Source organism: Pelodiscus sinensis, chromosome 14 (assembly GCF_052426305.1).
Source record: "Pelodiscus sinensis isolate ZL-2025 chromosome 14, ASM5242630v1, whole genome shotgun sequence".
NCBI lineage: Eukaryota > Metazoa > Chordata > Testudines > Trionychidae > Pelodiscus > Pelodiscus sinensis.
In genome coordinates this window covers 46,267,600-46,286,481 of record NC_143065.1, presented here as the reverse complement: position 1 = coordinate 46,286,481, position 18,882 = coordinate 46,267,600, and the positions used below count along the sequence as shown (strand labels likewise).

The 18,882-nt window shown below is 62.2% G+C and overlaps 2 protein-coding genes across 2 annotated transcripts in view; both read left to right on the top strand.

The window, feature by feature from the left end:
- RASGRF1 (Ras protein specific guanine nucleotide releasing factor 1) overlaps window positions 1-4,200 on the top strand; it is a 107,315-nt gene extending 103,115 nt beyond the window's left edge. The window contains exon 27 of the mRNA XM_075896777.2: window positions 329-4,200. Within this exon, the coding sequence (XP_075752892.1) occupies window positions 329-421 (93 nt within the window). The 3' untranslated portion in view covers window positions 422-4,200. The remainder of the gene's footprint in view (window positions 1-328) is intronic.
- A 144-nt stretch (window positions 4,201-4,344) lies between these two features.
- Window positions 4,345-18,172, top strand: CTSH (cathepsin H). Its single transcript, XM_075896780.2, has 12 exons — window positions 4,345-4,501; window positions 6,292-6,323; window positions 6,907-7,012; window positions 7,117-7,187; window positions 7,830-7,934; window positions 8,202-8,288; window positions 9,023-9,078; window positions 13,086-13,167; window positions 13,254-13,322; window positions 14,288-14,394; window positions 16,310-16,435; window positions 17,235-18,172. Exons 1-12 carry the CDS (start codon window positions 4,414-4,416, stop codon window positions 17,308-17,310), a joined length of 1,005 nt encoding a protein of 334 aa, XP_075752895.2. The 5' UTR covers window positions 4,345-4,413; the 3' UTR covers window positions 17,311-18,172.
- The last annotated feature ends 710 nt before the right edge of the window (window positions 18,173-18,882 follow it).

Here is an 18,882-nt window from a genome sequence, read left to right as displayed (position 1 = left end):
TTCTGAGGGGTTCGCCTCTCCCTCCCCAGCCCCTCAGCCCGTTACACGGTGCTTCTACCTCGAGCAGGTGTGACTGTAAAACTCCCCCGAGAGCTGTGTGGTCGGGGGCTCTCGTGCTCCCGCGTCCCCTTCCTCTTTCCCTCCTCCCCTCGTTGGCTGGTTCCCCTTTTCAGTTCCCTCGCGCAGCATGAGAAAGCAGCTGGGCAGCCCGGGGCCGGACACACGTCCCTCAGGGGACCCGTGGTTGCCGTCAGGACAGCAGGCACTGCGCCTGTGCGCACCCCCCCGTGGAGCCGCACACTCAGAGCAAGTTCCATTTCTTTTCCAGGTGACACAGTATTTGCTGGACCAGTCCTTTGTGATGGACGAAGAAAGTCTTTACGAGTCTTCTCTACGAATAGAACCTAAGCTGCCCACCTGAACGCGCGGCGGGGTCAGCGGCTCGCCTGTACACAGCCTATATCATATTGTACATATCGGTTTGTTTCTGTTGGGCTCCCTAGAGTGACTTCTCGCTTGTGCTTCTCAATGAAAACAAAACGTCCTCTTGCTCTTCACACACAGTAGAACTCGGCTACAACGTCCTGCATTGGTTAAGGCGTCCTGCATAAAGCGTTTTGTTTCTAGCCGTCCCGCTTTATTTGAAACGCTGTTATTTTTGTCATTTGTTCCTCTCGGGGGTGGGGAGAGCGGGGGTAGCAGGAGAACACCAGAGCAAATACACAACGCATCACAGGCAGAGAGCTAGTCACCTTTCCCTCCCGCCCTAGACACGGCCGCTGTGTCGGACGCACTGCCAGGGCACTCACCAGCATGGTCACGGCATGATTGTCACTGGACCACACGCACTTTGGAGTCATAAGAACATAAGAACGGCCGTACTGGGTCAGACCAAAGGTCCATCTAGCCCAGTAGCCTGTCTGCCGACAGTGGCCAGTACCAGGTGCCCCAGAGAGGGTGGACCGAAGACAATGATCAAGCGATTTGTCTCCTGCCATCCCTCTCCAGCCTCTGACAAACAGAGGCCAAGGACACCATTTTATCCCCTGGCTAATAGCCTTGTATGGACCTAACCTCCATGAATTTATCCAGCTTCTCTTTAAACTCTATTATAGTCCTAGCCTTCACAGCCTCCTCTGGCAAGGAGTTCCACAGGTTGACTACACGCTGTGTGAAGAAGAACTTTCTTTTATTAGTTTTAAACCTGCTCCCCATTAATTTCATTTGGTGTCCTCTAGTTCTTCTATTTAGGGAACTAATAAATAACTTTTCTTTATCGGCCCTCTCCACACCACTCATGATTTTATAGACCTCTATCCTATCCCCCCTCAGTCTCCTCTTTTCTAAACTGAAAAGTCCCAGTCTCTTTAGCCTCTCCTCATATGGGACCCGTTCCAAACCCCTAATCATTTTAGTTGCCCTTTTCTGAACCCTTTCCAAGGCCAAAATATCTTTTTTGAGGTGAGGAGACCACATCTGTACACAGTATTCAAGATGTGGGTGTACCACAGTTTTATACAGGGGCAGTAAGATATTCTGGGTCTTATTTTCTATCCCTTTCCTAATAATTCCTAGCATCCTATTTGCCTTTTTGACCGCCGCTGTACTCTGTGTGGAAGTTTTCAGAGAACTGTCCACGATAACTCCAAGATCTCTTTCCTGATTTGTCGTAGCCTAATTAGCCCCCCAAATTAGGAGTCAAGCAATTCCTAGCAGCTCACCTGGACTGTACAGCAGTCTGAAAACAACAGTCGTTGGTCAAGCAGGGGATCCAAACGGGGATATTACGGCGCCAACCTGAGACAGCAGACTAGCTAAGCTCCAGTCCATCCCACCTCCATTCACTGGCGCTGTTTTTATCCCACTGGTTCATTGGTTGTTCTGGTCACCCCAGCTGGAAGGGCTGAGTCAGCGGAGGTGTTGTCAGGGTGGGGGAAGAGACCCGTGTCAATGACAGCCTGTCTGTCTTGTTGGTTGCTGCCCAGGGTTCGTTACAAGTAGGGGAGAGACAATCTATCTTTTAATCTTTTAGCTGCATAATACTCATTACACGCTTCTGTGGACATGCGATAACCCTGTATCCCTTGTGACAATGATTAGTAACACACTGTAGAATTAGGAAAAAATGACCAAGTGTTTTTATTACATATACTGTAATCCTGGCTAACCACCTTCTAGCAGGAATATAGTAATGTAGTGCTTATTCTGTGAATATTACCATGTATTTTTTACATTGTACAGTATATAAACACAGTTTAACTTTAAAGTGGCAGGCATGCTCCACTGTAACAAACGGAAAACTTTTGCTGTAAGCAATACCTAGTGGTATGAGAATTCTATTTCAAGCCCTAAACTATTTCAACTTACAGCTTGTTTGGAAAAATATTTCCATTTTTGTAAAAATCTATGTTTCCTGATTACCTCTTGCTAATAAATCTATTCTATCTCAGGGTGAACAGTGGCTGAGGGGAGCTTTGTCAGCCTTACGGAAGTGCTTGTACGTTTGCTCTGCTGAAGGGTCCTTTACACGACTCTCACCGGTCACTTGATTGCAGGGGCTCACGTGTCTGATGCTGGGTTGAGCCTGGTGTGGGGCCAGTAACTACAAGGGGCTGAGCGTGTTCAGCCCCCATTCCTTTGCCTGAGAGCTAAGAGGAAGCAGAAAACAGGAAGTCCACCGGCCCTCGGTTTCCCTCTGGGCTGTTTAGTGGAGTGTGGCACATGAACAGGGGTGACAGTAACAGGAAAGCTGCCACCCGAGGGGTGCGAGGTATTTTCAGTTTGTTTCTGGCCTTTCCCGGCCGAGGGCGGGTGTTTTTTTTTCCCTTGCACTACGACCCAGGCCTGTGCCCCAGAATTGGGTCCAGCAAGATGCTCTGAACACTTCTTTTCTTGCCTCTGAAAAGAGCCATTTCCTCCTGGAGTGGATAATCCCGCACACCTCCTTCCTCCTCGCCATGGTGTCTGGGCCCTTGCAGCTGTGCAGTTACATGCATGTGGGGCCACCATCTTGGCTTGCTAGGGGCGTTGTCCCATTAAATTCCAGGGGAAGCCAAGAGCAGCCCTTTGGCCTGGGATCAGCAGAAACCTAGGAGAGGGTGGGTGAGTTTCTGTGGCCTGCATCGTGCAGGGGGTCAGACTAGATGATCATAATGGTCCCTTCTGACCTTAGAGTCTATATGAGAAACCAAAGCCAGCGTTCAGGTTAGCACCCTCCTACCCAGCGGCGCCCCTGGGACTTACCATGTGAGGGCTGGTGCCTGGGGAGTCGGGCTAAGTGCTGGATCCTCTAGGGAGAGCAGGGATTTAGCATTCAAACCCGTCTCAGGACCAGGGCCAAAGCTCCAAGGCAGACGGGAAGTTACTGCCCTGCCAGCCGGCACGCGGAGCTAGTGAAGACACCGTTCCTTGGCTGCAGCTACTGCACACGCAGCTCCCCAGAGGGCGGTGCAAAGTGGGGGAGGCATTAAACCCCCCGTGATGGGGGGGTCGTTTTTAACCCCATACGCTGTTATGCTGCATGTGGGTTTTATTGTCCTGTAGTCACCCTGTGTGCGTGCCTCAGTTTCCCTGGCCACTGCACCGTGAGATGGGGGTGGAAATTTGGGCTGATGCGTTCTGTAACTGAACCTGGGTGGGGGACAGGGACAGGGACCAGGTGACCCCTTTTGCCTGGGAAGCTGGACAAGGGCCAGAGGCGGGGCTGGCTGTTGAGTTTGAGAGTCCGTCTGGCTAGTTTAGGAGACGGGGAGGGGGCCAGGCCCCGGCCCCCCTCTGCGCAGTCTGGGCTGCTCCTGGCCCCAGTGTTAACCAGTCTGTGGCCCTGGGAACCAAGACCCCTTCTCTCCCTGCCGGCTGGGAGTCCCGTCTGGCTGTGGGTGGCGGGGCAGGGACTCGACACCCCCTGGGCCCGGGCGCTCCAGTCCCCCGAGCAGCCTATAGCCGGGACGCGGTGGGCTGGGGCTGGGCAGGCCTGCGCGCTTGGCCACGGCGGGCTCCCGGCTGAGGAGTCGCAGGCCGCTCCGACGGGCCACGGCAGCGGTGAGAGCCCCGGGGAGCGGCCCAGGCGGCGGGACGAGCCTCTAGCCAGGGAAGCCCCAGCGCCCCTCGGCCGGGCCCGCGGCGAGGGGGGCAGAGCGCGCAGCGGGCGCCCTGGGCCTCTCCCGGCTCGGAGCGCAGATCGCTCGCTCGCCCTGCGCCTGGGCGCGGCGCCTCCGGCAGGTCGCTCCCTGGGCCGCTGGGGCTTTGCGGGGCCCAGACCCGCTCCCCTTGCTTCTTCCTCCCGCCCCCAGCCGCCTCCCTGGCCCGCCCCCGCCCCGGCCCCGGCCCCGGCCCCGGCCCCGCCCCCGCCCCGCCGCGGGCTCATTCCCGGCTCCCGGCCAGTTGCGCCCTGGCCTGCGCCGCCGGCTGGAGATGCGCGCAACCATGCAGGCGGCGCTGGGGCTGCTGGCGGCCGCTCTGCTGCCCTGCGTGTGCGGCGCCCCGGCGGCCAGCGCGGACGGTAGGTGCGGGGCAGCCGGGCGGGGGGAGCTGCGGGCGCCTGGCGGAGCCGTGCCCGGGGGAGGGGCGCGCTGCAGGCCGGCCGCGCTCGGGGCAGTCCCGCCCCAGGCAGTGCGGGCTGGTGCCAGGCCGGCGGTGGCGCACGGCCCGGGGGCGGGGATCGAGCCGCGTCTGTTCGTTTCACGAGTAGCGGGGCCCAGGGGCTCGGCGCTGCCCGGGACCCAGAGTGGGGGCGCCCCGAAGGCTCTGGGCTCGGTGGCCGGGCGAGGGGCGAAGCAGCCGGGGGCGGTGCAGGAGGGCGTAGCTGGAGCAGCAGCACCTGGTCCCGGTCCCTTTCCCGCCCGGGCTGACGGGCTGGGGGTACCCGGGGCCTGGCACTTTTGCCAAAGCGGCGGAGCGGGCTGGAGCTGCGGCTGCTGCAGCCTGAGCTGGGTGCATAACGCCCGACCAGGAGCCCCCTCCCCCCACCGCCCACGTCCCGGGGCAGGGCCGCCCCGTCGGAGACTCAGCTCCTCTCCTGGGGATGCCTTTGTTGGAACCCCCAGGGGCCGGGCCCGGCAGTGGGGTGCCCGGCACCCTGGCCCTGCTTTCTGCTGCCTTCCCCTCCGGGGCTCAGAGCGAGTTGGCCCCTTGGGCCAGGCCCTTATTAAGCAGGGAGCTGGGACGAGAACTGGGGAGGCAGGTGACGGCAGGACCCGCAGTGGCACATCCCGGGGCCGTTCGCGAAGTCGCCTGGCCTCTGGCAGGAGACCGGTGTGGGGCTGGCAGGGGAGGGGGCCGCTCGCTCACCACGCTTTGATCCCTGCGAAACGTCCTTTTCCAGGCCCCCAAATAGCCCCCCCCACTGTGTTCGCTGAGTCGGCCTCGTTGCCGAGGGACACGCTGCCCGATTCCTTCCTTCTCCGTGCGCCAGTCGGGATCTCGGCGACGTCTCTGGGGCGGAGCCGGCGCCTCGGGACTTTGCTCCCTGGCTGCTACAAACAGGGTTATGAAGGAGCCTGGGAGGGGGCCGCTTAGTTCACAGACCGTGCTCAGCCGGTCCCGGGTACAACAGGGCATCGGTGCTGGCCCAGGGAGCTTCTGGGGGGCTGGCTTGGAGTGGTTCCCCTTATCTCGAGAGCTTACAGTCTGGTCCAGTGGCTCGCAGCCCCCCCCCCCATACAAACTGCTCCCATGCCCAGGGAGGGCCGTGGCTTCTGTCTCCGTTAGGTTCTGACTGCAAGGGCAGGGTAGGCCCTTGAGGGCCTGAAACTCGGATGGGGGGTGCGAGGGGGAGCAGGGGCCTCTGGCCTGCAGGGAAAGTGGAAATTGATGTTTGCTAATGGATGCAAACCCTTTGTCAGCTACATCAGCGGCTAGGAATGGGCAGAGCTCCCTGAGGCTGCTACCTTGACCGAGCACAGGACTTTATGGACAGTTAAAGCGTCTCCGAGCAGTCGGCGTGTGGTCTGTAGCTGCAGGCACAAGGAGTCCTGTGGCAGCTTAGAGACTCACAGATTTATTAAGGGCATCAGCTTCTGTGGGTAAAACCCACAAGCGCATCTGACAAAGTGGTTTTACCCGTGAAAGCAGGTGCCCAGATAAAGCTGTTCGTCCGTAGGGCGCCACAGGGCTCCTGCTTTAGCTTCGAAAATTACGGTTTAGTTTAATTTTTTTTCACTTTGTAACGTGTATCATGGTAGTACCAAGGGGCCAGCCGAGAACAGGGCCGGACTGTGCTGGGGGCTGTACAGACCGAGCAAGAGAGGCGTCCAGGTCCTTCAATGCTTGTTTCTTTATTTCTCTTTCCAGAGGAATTTCACTTTAAGTCGTGGATGCTGCAGGTAAAACTTCTGCTTTCTCCACCCGAATGCTGTGGCGGGTTTCCTGCCCTCTGCAGATGTTCCGAGTGCTCAGGCCGGGAAAGCCCTAGGCTGATTTCTGCAAATGGAAAAACCAGATTGGTTTCGTTACTGTTGTTCAGCCATTCCGCCCTGCAAGGGACTTCCTGCTAGGGGATTTTCCGTGCTGGCCAAGGGCCAGCTGTTGCGGCTTTGGCCAAGGCTAAGTCTGCAGGAATAAAGGCTCGCAATAATCCTTGTGCATAACTCGTAGTACACGGGGCTCCTGCCAGTGCATCTCATGCTGCGGCGTTACAGCTCCCTGCACGCACCCAAACACTTGCCCCTCCACTGAGCGTGGCCGCATCTCTCTTCGCTCCGGTCCTCAAGGTTTTCTATGGCAAGACGGTGGTGACTCTCCACCTCCCACCCATCTGGGAGCAGTGCATGATGGGAATGCCCTGGCTGTGTAGCCACCTGTGTTATAGAGAAAAATCCCTTCTCAGCCATGATCTGCGGGGCGTGAATTTTCACTTCTGTATCCTGCATCTGCCATTGACGACGTCTGTGCCTTTCTCCTCTGCAGCACAACAGGAAGTACAGTCTGGAGGAGTATTACCAACGGCTGCAGATCTTTGTCACCAACAAGAGGCGAATCGACAGACACAATGCTGGGAATCACACGTTTGAAAGTGCGAGCTCGTGCTTTTTGATTTCATCTCCCATTGCTCTCTGTTTCTCTGGCACGTGGTTTTGACCTAGCTCTTTGGTTAATCCAACTTGTTTTTCTTTGTAGTGGGTCTAAACCAATTTTCAGACATGACATTCCCCGAATTCAGAAAGAAATTCCTCTGGAGTGAGCCTCAGGTAAATGGTGATAGAAATGTAGCCGTGTTAGTCTGGTGCAGCTGAAACAAAAGACAGGACAATGTAGCACTTTACAGACTAACAAGATGGTTTATTAGGTGATGAGCTTTCGTGGGCCAGACCCACTTCCTCAGATCAAATAGTGGAAGAAAATAGTGGAACTATTGTGGAAATAGTGGAAATCAGATCAAATAGTGGAAAATTGTGACTACTTTCTTCCACTATTTGATCTGAGGACGTGGGTCTGGCCCACGAAAGCTCATCACCTAATAAACCGTCTTGTTAGTCTGTAAAGTGCTACCTCGTCCTGTTTTTTGTTTCAGGTAAATGGGTTTGTTTGGATTCGGCAGCGTTTTTGCCGACTGACGGGTACGTGGCTCCTGCGCCACGGTGCCCACGTGCAGGTCTCCTGGGCGCTTGCCTGCCCCTCGGCTTTATTTGGTCCTGCCGCCAGTTACGGCTTCTCAGGCTTGCGGAATTGCTTAGTTCTGGGGAATCGGGGCTGAGAGGTGCAGAGCGTCGGGGCTCAGTGAACTTTGAGGGTTGACCCAAGCCCCCGGCGAGTGTCGGTCGCTGGCGTTGGCTCCGGTGGGGCTGCCCCATGAGGTGTCCGCTCATCCAGCGCTCTCCCTTTGGTCGCAGAACTGCTCGGCCACCAAAGGGAATTTCCTGGCCAGCTCCGGGCCGTGCCCCTCCTCCATCGACTGGAGGAAGAAAGGAAACTACGTGACCCCGGTGAAGAACCAGGTAGGCCCGGCTCTCGGGCACAGCCCGGTCTTTCTGCTTCTTCGGGACCAGTGGGCACGAGGGAGGGGCTGGGCGGGAGGCATGAGGCAAGTCGGGGGCGTGTCCCTGCCCGGTTGGGAGCCCAGGGGTTCTGGGGTCTGCACCTTCGGGGCTGGGGGAGCGGGGGCAGGAGCGAGGCCCCAGAGGGACAGTCCCACAAGAGCGAGGGCGGCGTCTGGGCTTCCCCGCAGCATCAGGAGCCTGCTAAGCTGCTGCTCCCCCACGCAGGGCGGCTGTGGCAGCTGCTGGACCTTCTCCACCACCGGCTGTTTGGAGTCCGCCATCGCCATAGCAACAGGAAAGCTCCTGTCCTTGGTAAGAGGTTCTCCTCTGGGGTACCCGAGCGCCCCAGCCGGGCCAGCTCCCCGGGCAGCCCCCCCCGGGGGGGTCAGTTCTAGTCCCCCGGCTGCGTCCTCACGGCGGGCAGCAGAGCCGGCAGCCTGTCTGTCTGCGCGTCTTGCCATCCCTCCTCGCTGCGGCATCTTGCCAGGCTGGGCCAGCCCCCTTTCTCCGGCAAAGGGCACCCACGGGCCCTGGCCTGCGCTCCCTGGCGCCCGGGAGCGGATCTCCTTCGCCAGCAGGACGTCTGTGAGTCCTGCTCCCCGCGGCACCGGGAGCCACAGTAAAACGGGGGCTGCGGGGGAGCCAGATGATCTCAGTTATCTGTAGGCTTTTCAAAGGCGTTTAGTTCTTGGGGCCGAGAGGCGTGCGGATCTGAGAGGGGCTTGGACGTGTGTATGGGGCAGGCTATCCACAGTGCTGAAAATAAACCAGAGCACGGGAGGGTCGAAAGCATCCTGCTCTGGGCATGGGCCAGCCTCTCGCTCCGGGGCTGGGAGGGACGCTGCCTGCCCGCCAGGCACCCTCTCGCTGGCTGCTAGGGGCTGTGCCACCTCCCTGGGACGTGGCTGGTGCAGGTCAGGGACCCCAGAGCAGACAGCCCGGCCCCAGCTCTGCTCCAGGCTGCCGTTCCCTGGTGGCACAAGGCGCTCTCGGCGCGGGGGCAGCTCGCTCTTCGGGACAGAGACCGAGCCCCAGTATTTCCCCAGGCAGAGCAGCAGTTGGTGGACTGTGCGCAGGACTTCAATAACCACGGGTGCAGCGGGTAAGTGGCCTCCCGGGGCCTGGTCCTCGTGGGTTACAGGCTTCGAGAGCCCGGGGATCTCGAGCTGGGGGGGAGCTGCTGGAGCCGCCGCTGGGCCAGGCCTGTGAATCCCCGTTCCCGGTGGCCGAGCGCCGTGGGGGCCAGCGCAGGAGGCTTAGGCGGGATCTCTGCGTCCGGACCACGTGTGACAGCGAGGCTCTGTGGGGAGCAGGAGCCAGATGCCCCCCCCCCCCCAAATGCGCGCACCTCTGCTTGGCTGGAGGAAGGCTGCAGAAAACAGGCCAGTTCACACCCACGCCCCCTCCCCCGAGGGGCCACGAGCACGTCTGTCGCACACGGCGTTCGTGGCACCATCTTCGTGGCGTCTCAGCTCAGCCTCACCTGGCCCCTCCCGTCCCCTGTACACGCGCCAGAGAATGGCTGCTTGGGCTGAGCCCGCGGGGGTGTCAACACCCGTTCAAACGGTGAACGGGTGACTTGATTCAGATTGCACCGTGGAACCGCTCGACTGTTGGCAGGCGCAGGGCAGCCGGGGCCAGGGCTCTGCCTTCCCGCCCGGGCCAATGCCACGCAGCTGGGTCCACGCGGACACAGCTCTGCCTGCTGCCCCCCCACAGCCGGGGCCAGGGCTCTGCCTTCCCGCCCGGGCCAATGCCACGCAGCTGGGTCCACGCGGACACAGCTCTGCCTGCTGCCCCCCCACAGCCGGGGCCAGGGCTCTGCCTTCCCGCCCGGGCCAATGCCACGCAGCTGGGTCCACGCGGACACAGCTCTGCCTGCTGCCCCCCCACAGCCGGGGCCAGGGCTCTGCCTTCCCACCCGGGCCAATGCCACGCAGCTGGGTCCACGCGGACACAGCTCTGCCTGCTGCCCCCCCACAGCCGGGGCCAGGGCTCTGCCTTCCCGCCCGGGCCAATGCCACGCAGCTGGGTCCACGCGGACACAGCTCTGCCTGCTGCCCCCCCACAGCCGGGGCCAGGGCTCTGCCTTCCCGCCCGGGCCAATGCCACGCAGCTGGGTCCACGCGGACACAGCTCTGCCTGCTGCCCCCCCACAGCCGGGGCCAGGGCTCTGCCTTCCCACCCGGGCCAATGCCACGCAGCTGGGTCCACGCGGACACAGCTATGCCTGCTGCCCCCCCACAGCCGGGGCCAGGGCTCTGCCTTCCCACCCGGGCCAATGCCACGCAGCTGGGTCCACGCGGACACAGCTCTGCCTGCTGCCCCCCCCCCCACAGCCGGGGCCAGGGCTCTGCCTTCCCACCCGGGCCAATGCCACGCAGCTGGGTCCACGCGGACACAGCTCTGCCTGCTGCCCCCCCACAGCCGGGGCTAGGGCTCTGCCTTCCCGCCCGGGCCAATGCCACGCAGCTGGGTCCACGCGGACACAGCTATGCCTGCTGCCCCCCCACAGCCGGGGCCAGAGCTCTGCCTTCCCACCCGGACCAATGCCACGCAGCTGGGTCCACGCGGACACAGCTCTGCCTGCTGCCCCCCCCCACACACAGCCGGGGCCAGGGCTCTGCCTTCCCACCCGGGCCAATGCCACGCAGCTGGGTCCACGCGGACACAGCTCTGCCTGCTGCCCCCCCACAGCCGGGGCCAGGGCTCTGCCTTCCCGCCCGGGTCAATGCCACACAGCTGGGTCCACGCGGACACAGCTATGCCTGCTGCCCCCCCACAGCCGGGGCCAGAGCTCTGACTTCCCGCCCGGGCCAATGCCACGCAGCTGGGTCCACGCGGACACAGCTCTGCCTGCTGCCCCCCCACAGCCGGGGCCAGGGCTCTGCCTTCCCACCCGGGCCAATGCCACGCAGCTGGGTCCACGCGGACACAGCTCTGCCTGCTGCCCCCCCACACACACACACAGCCGGGGCCAGGGCTCTGCCTTCCCACCCGGGCCAATGCCACGCAGCTGGGTCCACGCGGACACAGCTCTGCCTGCTGCCCCCGCACAGCCGGGGCCAGGGCTCTGCCTTCCCACCCGGGCCAATGCCACGCAGCTGGGTCCACGCGGACACAGCTCTGCCTGCTGCCCCCCCACAGCCGAGGCCAGGGCTCTGCCTTCCCGCCCGGGCCAATGCCACGCAGCTGGGTCCACGCGGACACAGCTCTGCCTGCTGCCCCCCCACAGCCGAGGCCAGGGCTCTGCCTTCCCACCCGGGCCAATGCCACGCAGCTGGGTCCACGCGGACACAGCTCTGCCTGCTGCCCCCCCACAGCCGAGGCCAGGGCTCTGCCTTCCCACCCGGGCCAATGCCACGCAGCTGGGTCCACGCGGACACAGCTCTGCCTGCTGCCCCCCCCCCCACACACACAGCCGGGGCCAGGGCTCTGCCTTCCCACCCGGGCCAATGCCACGCAGCTGGGTCCACGCAGACACAGCTCTGCCTGCTGCCCCCGCACAGCCGGGGCCAGGGCTCTGCCTTCCCACCCGGGCCAATGCCACGCAGCTGGGTCCACGCGGACACAGCTCTGCCTGCTGCCCCCCCCCCCCGCCCACAACCGGGGCCAGGGCTCTGCCTTCCCACCCGGGCCAATGCCACGCAGCTGGGTCCACGCGGACACAGCTCTGCCTGCTGCCCCCGCACAGCTGGGGCCAGGGCTCTGCCTTCCCACCCGGGCCAATGCCACGCAGCTGGGTCCACGCGGACACAGCTCTGCCTGCTGCCCCCCCACAGCCGGGGCCAGGGCTCTGCCTTCCCGCCCGGGCCAATGCCACGCAGCTGGGTCCACGCGGACACAGCTCTGCCTGCTGCCCCCGCACAGCTGGGGCCAGGGCTCTGCCTTCCCACCCGGGCCAATGCCACGCAGCTGGGTCCACGCGGACACAGCTCTGCCTGCTGCCCCCCCACAGCCGGGGTCAGGGCTCTGCCTTCCCGCCCGGGCCAATGCCACGCAGTTGGGTCCACGCGGACACAGCTCTGCCTGCTGCCCCCCCCTCCTCCCCACAGCCGGGGCCAGGGCTCTGCCTTCCCACCCGGGCCAATGCCACGCAGCTGGGTCCACGTGGACACAGCTCTGCCTGCTGCCCCCGCACAGCTGGGGCCAGCCAGCTGGTTCGACACAGCCGGGGCTGCTCTGGCCTGGCTCCCTAGGAAGCCTTTGGGTAGCCTAACGCTTACCAGGTAACCGGTTAACTTCTCCCTCCTCTGGAGCCTACCCCCTCGTGCCCATCATGCTTCCTTGGTCAGTGTGTTTGGGGGAAGGGGGAGGGGGCTGAGCAGAGTCCAGGCTTGGCGCCTCTTAATAGGCAGCAGGTTTAAAACAAACCAAAGGAAGTTTTTCTTCACTCAATGCACAGTCAACCTGTGGAACTCCTCGCCAGAGGATGTGATGAAGGCCAGGACTTTAACAGGGTTAAAAAAAGAGCTTGATAGATTCATGGAGGTCAGGCCCATCAATGACTATTGACCAGGATGGGCAGGAATGGTGTAACTAGCCTCGGTTTGTCTGGAGGTGGGTGACAGGGGAGGGATCACGTGAGGATTCCCTGTTGTGTTCCCTCCCTCTGGAGCCCCTGGCACTGGCCACTGGGCAGACAGGACCCTGGGCTGGATGGACCCTTGGTCTGACCCGGGCTGGCCGCTCTGACGTTCTCCCGGGGCCCTTTCTACCCCAGCGCAGGGTAGACTGAGGGGCTGCTATAACGTCTCGATGGGAAACGGGGCAGCTGACTCCAGCCAGGGTGTAGGAACGGCCCAGCCCCCTCTCCCTACCCCATGGGAGTCGGGAGTGGCTGGTCCTGCCGCTGCAGCCAGGACGTGCCTGGCTTCTCCCCCCGCTGGCAGGGCCGTTGGGACTCGGGTGGGCCGGGCCTTGAGGAGCTGGGGGAGGAGCCCCGGGAGGCGCGGGGCAGCTGGGCTGCGGAGGGGGGTGGAGGTGGCCCGGCCGGCGGCCGCCCGTGCTCGGATCGCAGTCCAGGTGCCTGCGGGGAACCCCTCTAGAGCAGGGCCCCGGGGGGAGAGCGCTGCTCCCTCGTTCACCCTTGGCCGTGCTGTTTTTCAGGGGCCTGCCAAGCCAAGCTTTCGAGTACATCCTGTATAACCACGGGCTCCAGGGCGAGGAGACGTACCCGTACCAGGCTCAGGTACGCCCCAGGCGGCGGCAGCGCGATCAAACGCTGGCCGGGCCGGTGGGGGCCGTTGTAACCTCCGTTCCTTTGCGTCCCCACAGAACGGCACCTGCAAGTTCCAGCGCGACAAGGCCATCGCTTTCGTCAAGGACGTCATCAACATCACCCAGGCGAGTGCCCGGGGCCGCGGGGAGCCCTGCGCACGCCTTGGCTCTGCCGCCGGGCGAATTCTTCCTCCTTCCGGTGCACCGCCGGCAGCGCCAGCTCCCTGGGCGGGCTGGAGGTCAGCTGGCCACGTCAGTGGCTGGAGGGTTTGACGTGGGCTGCCCGCTGGCCGGGCGTGCCTGGGGGTGCCTGGGGGTGCCCTTGCTCGCCAGGACCGTTCGGCGTCCCCGCTGGGTGCTCTTTGGTCTCCCTGACACTTGCTGGGGAAGCAGCTCGGGCCTGTGCCTCCAAGGCCGGGCGCAGAGCGGGGTGGGCAACAAGTGGCCTGCAGGCTGGACGCGGGGAGCCGGGGTTACCCCTGGCGGGTTGCCAGACGCTTTATTTACCTGGGGATGCGCAGGCGTGGCCGCTCGCAGCTCCCCTCCGCCCCGGTTCCCGCCTTCTGGCAGAGCCTGGTGCCTGCGGGGCTGAACATAACCAGCTTCCCTCACCGCTGTGCACGGGCGCGGGCGCAGGAAGTATTTGCAGGCCAGCGTGACTCCAGAAGGGACCAGGGCCGCCCCTCCTGCTCCGTTCATGCTGCTCTCGTTCGGCTCACCTGTCCGGCCTGCAGCAAACTCCGGCTGCCTCTGGGGGGCAGTCAGAGAGCACAAGACAGCCTCTGCGGAGGTGGCGTGCCCCGGGGCTGACTCTTGCTGCTGGCCCCCTCCACGCGCTGGCCTGGAACCGAAGGATCTGCCAGCAGGGTCCCTGGGAGCAAGGGCTGTTGGTGCTAGCAAGGGCCGGCCTCACCCTGCCTGAGAGCCCCGTTGTGCTGCTCCCTGCGGAACAGGGCTGCCGCGTCCGCCATCCGGGTCTGCTTCCTCCCGTGCGCAGAGGCAGGAAGGTGCAGCCCCCAGCCCAGTCTGGCCCTGCCTGCGCCGTAGTGCCGCGGGCCCAGGGATAACCGCTTGGCTCTGCCCCCTTCCAGTACGACGAGGCGGGCCTGGTGGAGGCGGTGGGGAAGCATAATCCCGTGAGCTTCGCGTTCGAGGTGACGGACGACTTCCTGAGCTACCGGAAGGGCGTGTACTCCAAGTGAGTGTTTCGGGAAGCAGACGCTGCCGGGGACCCGTGGCGGGGGCGGCTCGGTCACGCTCGCTCCCCGGCGGGTCTCCCTGAGGGCTCCCGAGGCCCGGCCGTCAGCCCACAGGGGGTGGGACCCGGGTCCGAGGAGCAGGCTGCGGGAAGGGGAGAGGAGCGTGGCGCAGAGCAGCGCTCCCGGCCCGTGGTGCGTTCGCAGCGGACAGACTGCGCTGAGCGTGGGCACAGAGCTCTTGCAATGCTCGGCCTGTCTTTGAGCCGTCCCGGAAGGCGCTGCCGCTTGCTTGAGCCAGCCCCACAGGGTAACGTGGGACCTGTCAGAGCGTCGCCTGCGACTCCCAGAGCCAAGCAGGGGCGATGCGCAGAGCTCAAGCACGGTGGGGCGACTCCGGGGGCCCAGGGCCGCACCCTGCCGGGTGAGGGATAATCTGCGCTGCTGTCCTTTGGCCTGAGCGGGTCCCTGATCCTCTGGCCCCTGCGGGGCTGTTGGGTGAGAATCCGAAGGCAGGGACGGGGGCCCCGCACAGACGTGTGTGTCCAGAGCCAAGCGAGGCACCAGCCCAGCGATCGTAGCGGCACCTGAGTTTGCGGCTAGAGGTGAACGCAGATGTCGGGACTCAGCGGTGCACCCTGGCCTCGGCTCAGCATCCTTAGCATGGGGGGCAGGGCCGGGCCTCCGGCAGAAGGGGTGGGGCTGGGGGCAGACCCCAGGCCCCAGCCAGCCCTGGGGAGAGGTCACGTTTTCACACGCGATTGGACGATGGAACTCGTTGCCTCGGGAGGCCGAGGAGGTGAAGAATTGGCAGATTGAGGAGGGGTCGTTCCAGTGGATGTTCCAGATACAGCGGGATAGTCTAGGTCTCCGTAACGACTAGACCAGCGGGGCTGTGGGTGACCCGGGCGCCCGTTTTGGCCGGGATATCAAACGAGCAGAGACCAGGCTGAGACCGAAGGGGGGGCGGGGAGAGATTGTTCCGCCTCCGCTCCTTTGGGGGTCTCGCACCGTCCTCCAGAGCGTCTGGCTGGAGCCGGCTCCAGCCTATGAAACGTGTCGGCCCAAACGTGGGTCTGATCCGGGCTGGCAGAACCTCGAGTGTTGAGAGGCGCGTTTGGCTTACGCCGGCTCTGAGCTGCACTCGCGCCGGCCTGCGATTCAGGTGTTCAGCCGGCCGCTCGCCAGTGCCTGCGTTTCAGAAAGTCTTTGGATGCAGATAATCTGGGAACCCCCCTGCTGGGGGGGCGCCCCCCCTACCCCTTTGGTGTCAGGAGCGTCTTCCGCGGTCACCGGTTTAAATAATCCTGGAAAGGGGACTTGTCTAAGCCCAGAAACACCGGCGGAGTGACCCAGCAGCCCTGGCTGTGGGCAGGGTCGGTACAAAACCCAACATGTTAAATACACCCCCCCTCCCCCCATGGTGAAATGCTCATGGTGCGTCCCAGATCAGGGCCAGGCTTCCCAGCAGTAAACTGCGACCGATTGGAAGCCAAGACGCGAGTGCAGCCCCTGCATGTCCCTGTCCGTTGTCATTTCAGAAGCGGGGTGGCAAATGCAGAGCAGCTCCTGGCCGAGGGGTCCCGTGCTCATGCCTTAGTCCCAAGCAGGGAGCTAGACGAGCATCACAGGTGTCCAGTGGCAGCTAAGATCCTGCAGATGCCGGGGTCCTCCCAGCTCCAGGGCCCTGGAGCACTGTGCGCCGGGCATAAGAGCTGGCTGGATCGGGCCCTGGAACGTTAAGGCTGAGCAAATAGTTACAGCTGCTGCAAACACTCGTCCTTTTTCACCCCCAAGCGCACATGCTGCCCCCTTCCATTGTGAGTGGGGCTGTTGGTATGAATCTCGCTTCACACCTTTGTGGACGACCGGATAGGCGTTCGCCGACTGTGCTTCAGTTGTGCCTTTTGTGTGCAGCCCAAAGTGCGACCACACTCCGGACAAAGTGAACCACGCAGTTCTGACTGTGGGCTACGGAGAAGAAAACGGAACTCCCTACTGGATCGTCAAGAACTCCTGGGGCCCCTCGTGGGGCGTGGATGGGTAAGGTGCTCCCGGCCGACGTACATCAGCGCACGACGGGCTGGTCCCATCGAGATCCTCCCTGGAGCAGTGGCCACGGGCAGCTTGGCGTGACGGGCACGAGCCGCAGCCAACCACTGCAAAGCGAGGCTGGGCCTTGCTCAGAGGGCTCAGGGCTCACACTAGAAGAGGGAACCGACCCTCGTACAGGGGGCAGCTTAACCCACGACACTTCCTGGCCTGTGTTGCTGCTCCCCGCTGCTGGGCTGGCAAAGTAGCCACCAGCCTGGCTCACCTGCCGGGTGCTGGAGCGAGGGATGCTGGGGTGCAGGAGCACCCCAGCTCGAAGGAGCAACAGCAACCAAATACAGGGCTTCCTGCCCACCGGCGCCGTGGGGGATTGCCCCGGGGAGAGTGGCCAGCTCTCTAGGGCTCCCCTGCAGCTCAGGACGAGGCGGCCAGGGGCAGGTGAGAACCTCGCAATGGGAGAGGCTTACCGGTTAAGGTAAGCTGGTGGGGGCTGGAGCAGCCCCCCCACCTTCCCCGAAGGGCGGCTTCCGCCGGGATGTTGGAGCAACCCATGCCTGTGGGGGGCGGGAGGCACTCCAGACTGGCGATAGGTGTGGGGGGTGCACTGCAGCCGGGCTGGAGCGCCCCCCCATCTCCCCTTTAACCAGTGAAACAGCATGGTTAGCCAATCACACGCAGTGGGCGAAGGCAGCGTTCCGCGGGACTGGGCGCTGATTGGCTAGTGCGCGAGGGTGACCGTGCCGGAGGGGAGGAAGGGGTGTGCTCACCGACCTCTGTGTCTCCTTTGTAGCTACTTCTACATTGAGCGTGGCAAGAACATGTGTGGCCTCGCTGCGTGCGCCTCGTACCCCGTTCCGCTGGTCTGAGGCGGGGCCCGCGGCGGGGCGGGGCGGCTGACGAAAGGAACCCGTCTGCCGTGGAAGGGTCTCCCAATGCCAAAGCTCAGTACGCTGGGGAGAGGAGAGATGCCAAAGGCCCACTGAGGTCCTGACCCTGCAGCGGGCGCCACGCAGGCACTCGCTCCGGCCTTGGTACGGCGCTCGCCGCAGGGGACAGGCCCGTCATCCCCTCACAATCCACGTGGACTGCTCTCCCGTAAATGCTCCAGCATTGTCTTTTCCCAGGGCAGGCTGAGTGCCAGAAACCCACCTCTTCTAATCCCAGCTCAGACAGCAATTTGCCATGTGCTCTCGGAAAAGTCCCCGAGCCTCGCTTTCCCCCCTTGTACAATGGGGGTAATACCAGTTAGCCTACCTCTCGGGGGTGGTGATGGCTGGTTATCTACTGTGAAGTGCGTGCGGATGTTTGTCAGCCTAGTTCTAAATTACGCCAACAACAAGGCCCCCCCTTTCCTAGGGGGTCTGTCCTGCAAGCCAGCAGATCTGCCCTCTAGGAAATCAGCGTGCTTTCGCCAAATGATCTATTTTACTAAGCGCTAACATGCCGTGCTGAGAGGCATGTCTATTTTCAGTACTCGGAGACTTGGTTATTTTTGCAAATCTAAAGAGACTATTTTAATGACTATTACAAGGAATCGGTGATTTTTTTTCTATCTAGTTAAGGAAAAAGCAGAAACCTTTAATGTCGGGTATTTCCATATGTTCTGTTTGAAGAGCACTCGTCACACATGCAGAGGGCGTTTCAGCTGTGTCATTTCATGTTACGCCACTACCAAGACGTTACTGTGCCTTAGGAAAGGAATAAAAACAGCCTGTCACTTGTGTGGTATCTTGTGCGTTGCCTTCTCAATGTGTCTTCCATCTAAGTTAGCATGATGGTGAAGTTCTTTCCTTTGGAATGTTGTCATGGAGTTCAATAAGAGCAGGGCGGACTCCTTCATCTTTACTGTCGCCAGTGCTTTGGGGGAGGGTTAACTGTCTCTGTTCTAAACTGATGTAATTAAAATTGGTACCAACTCCCTCTACCCTGAATGCAGTTAAACTGGTTTAGAGGTTCGGGAAACTTCCGCCCACCCGAGTTACGACACCCCCCTCCCTAACAACCCTTTTTGTAAGTGCGGAAGGGGCCGGAACCCCCCGACTTACGTCCTCGGCCCGCATTAACAATGGTGCACGGTGCCTATCGGAAATGAGGGTCCGAGTTACAACGCCCCCAACTTGCGACGCTTCCCCAGGAACCGATCGGGTCCCAAGTCGAGGGCCGCCTGTACCTCTATCAGAAGGGCTCATTTCTGTAAATAACCTGCGGCACTACAGTGCTGAAGTGGTACAAAAGCTTTGTGTAGACAAGCCCTAAACCCAGCTCACTGCTCCAAAGTGTTAACGAAGTGGGGCCCCGGTCCTGCAAGACGCCCCCATGCACGTGTGGAACAGACCCTCCGGCCCTGCTGCTACGCCTGTGCACAAAGCTGAGAGCAGGTGTCAGACTTTGCAAGACCAAGGCCAGCCGTGGACTGACACCTGCTTACAGGAGTTCTG

Excerpts from the sequence above, each read along its gene's own strand:
- CTSH (XM_075896780.2), top strand. The coding sequence starts at position 4,414 with ATGCGCGCAACCATGCAGGCGGCGCTGGGGCTGCTGGCGGCCGCTCTG. Across the intron at positions 6,324-6,906 it reads TTAAGTCGTGGATGCTGCAG|CACAACAGGAAGTACAGTCT; the intron begins GTAAAACTTCTG and ends TCTCCTCTGCAG. Across the intron at positions 13,323-14,287 it reads ACGTCATCAACATCACCCAG|TACGACGAGGCGGGCCTGGT; the intron begins GCGAGTGCCCGG and ends GCCCCCTTCCAG.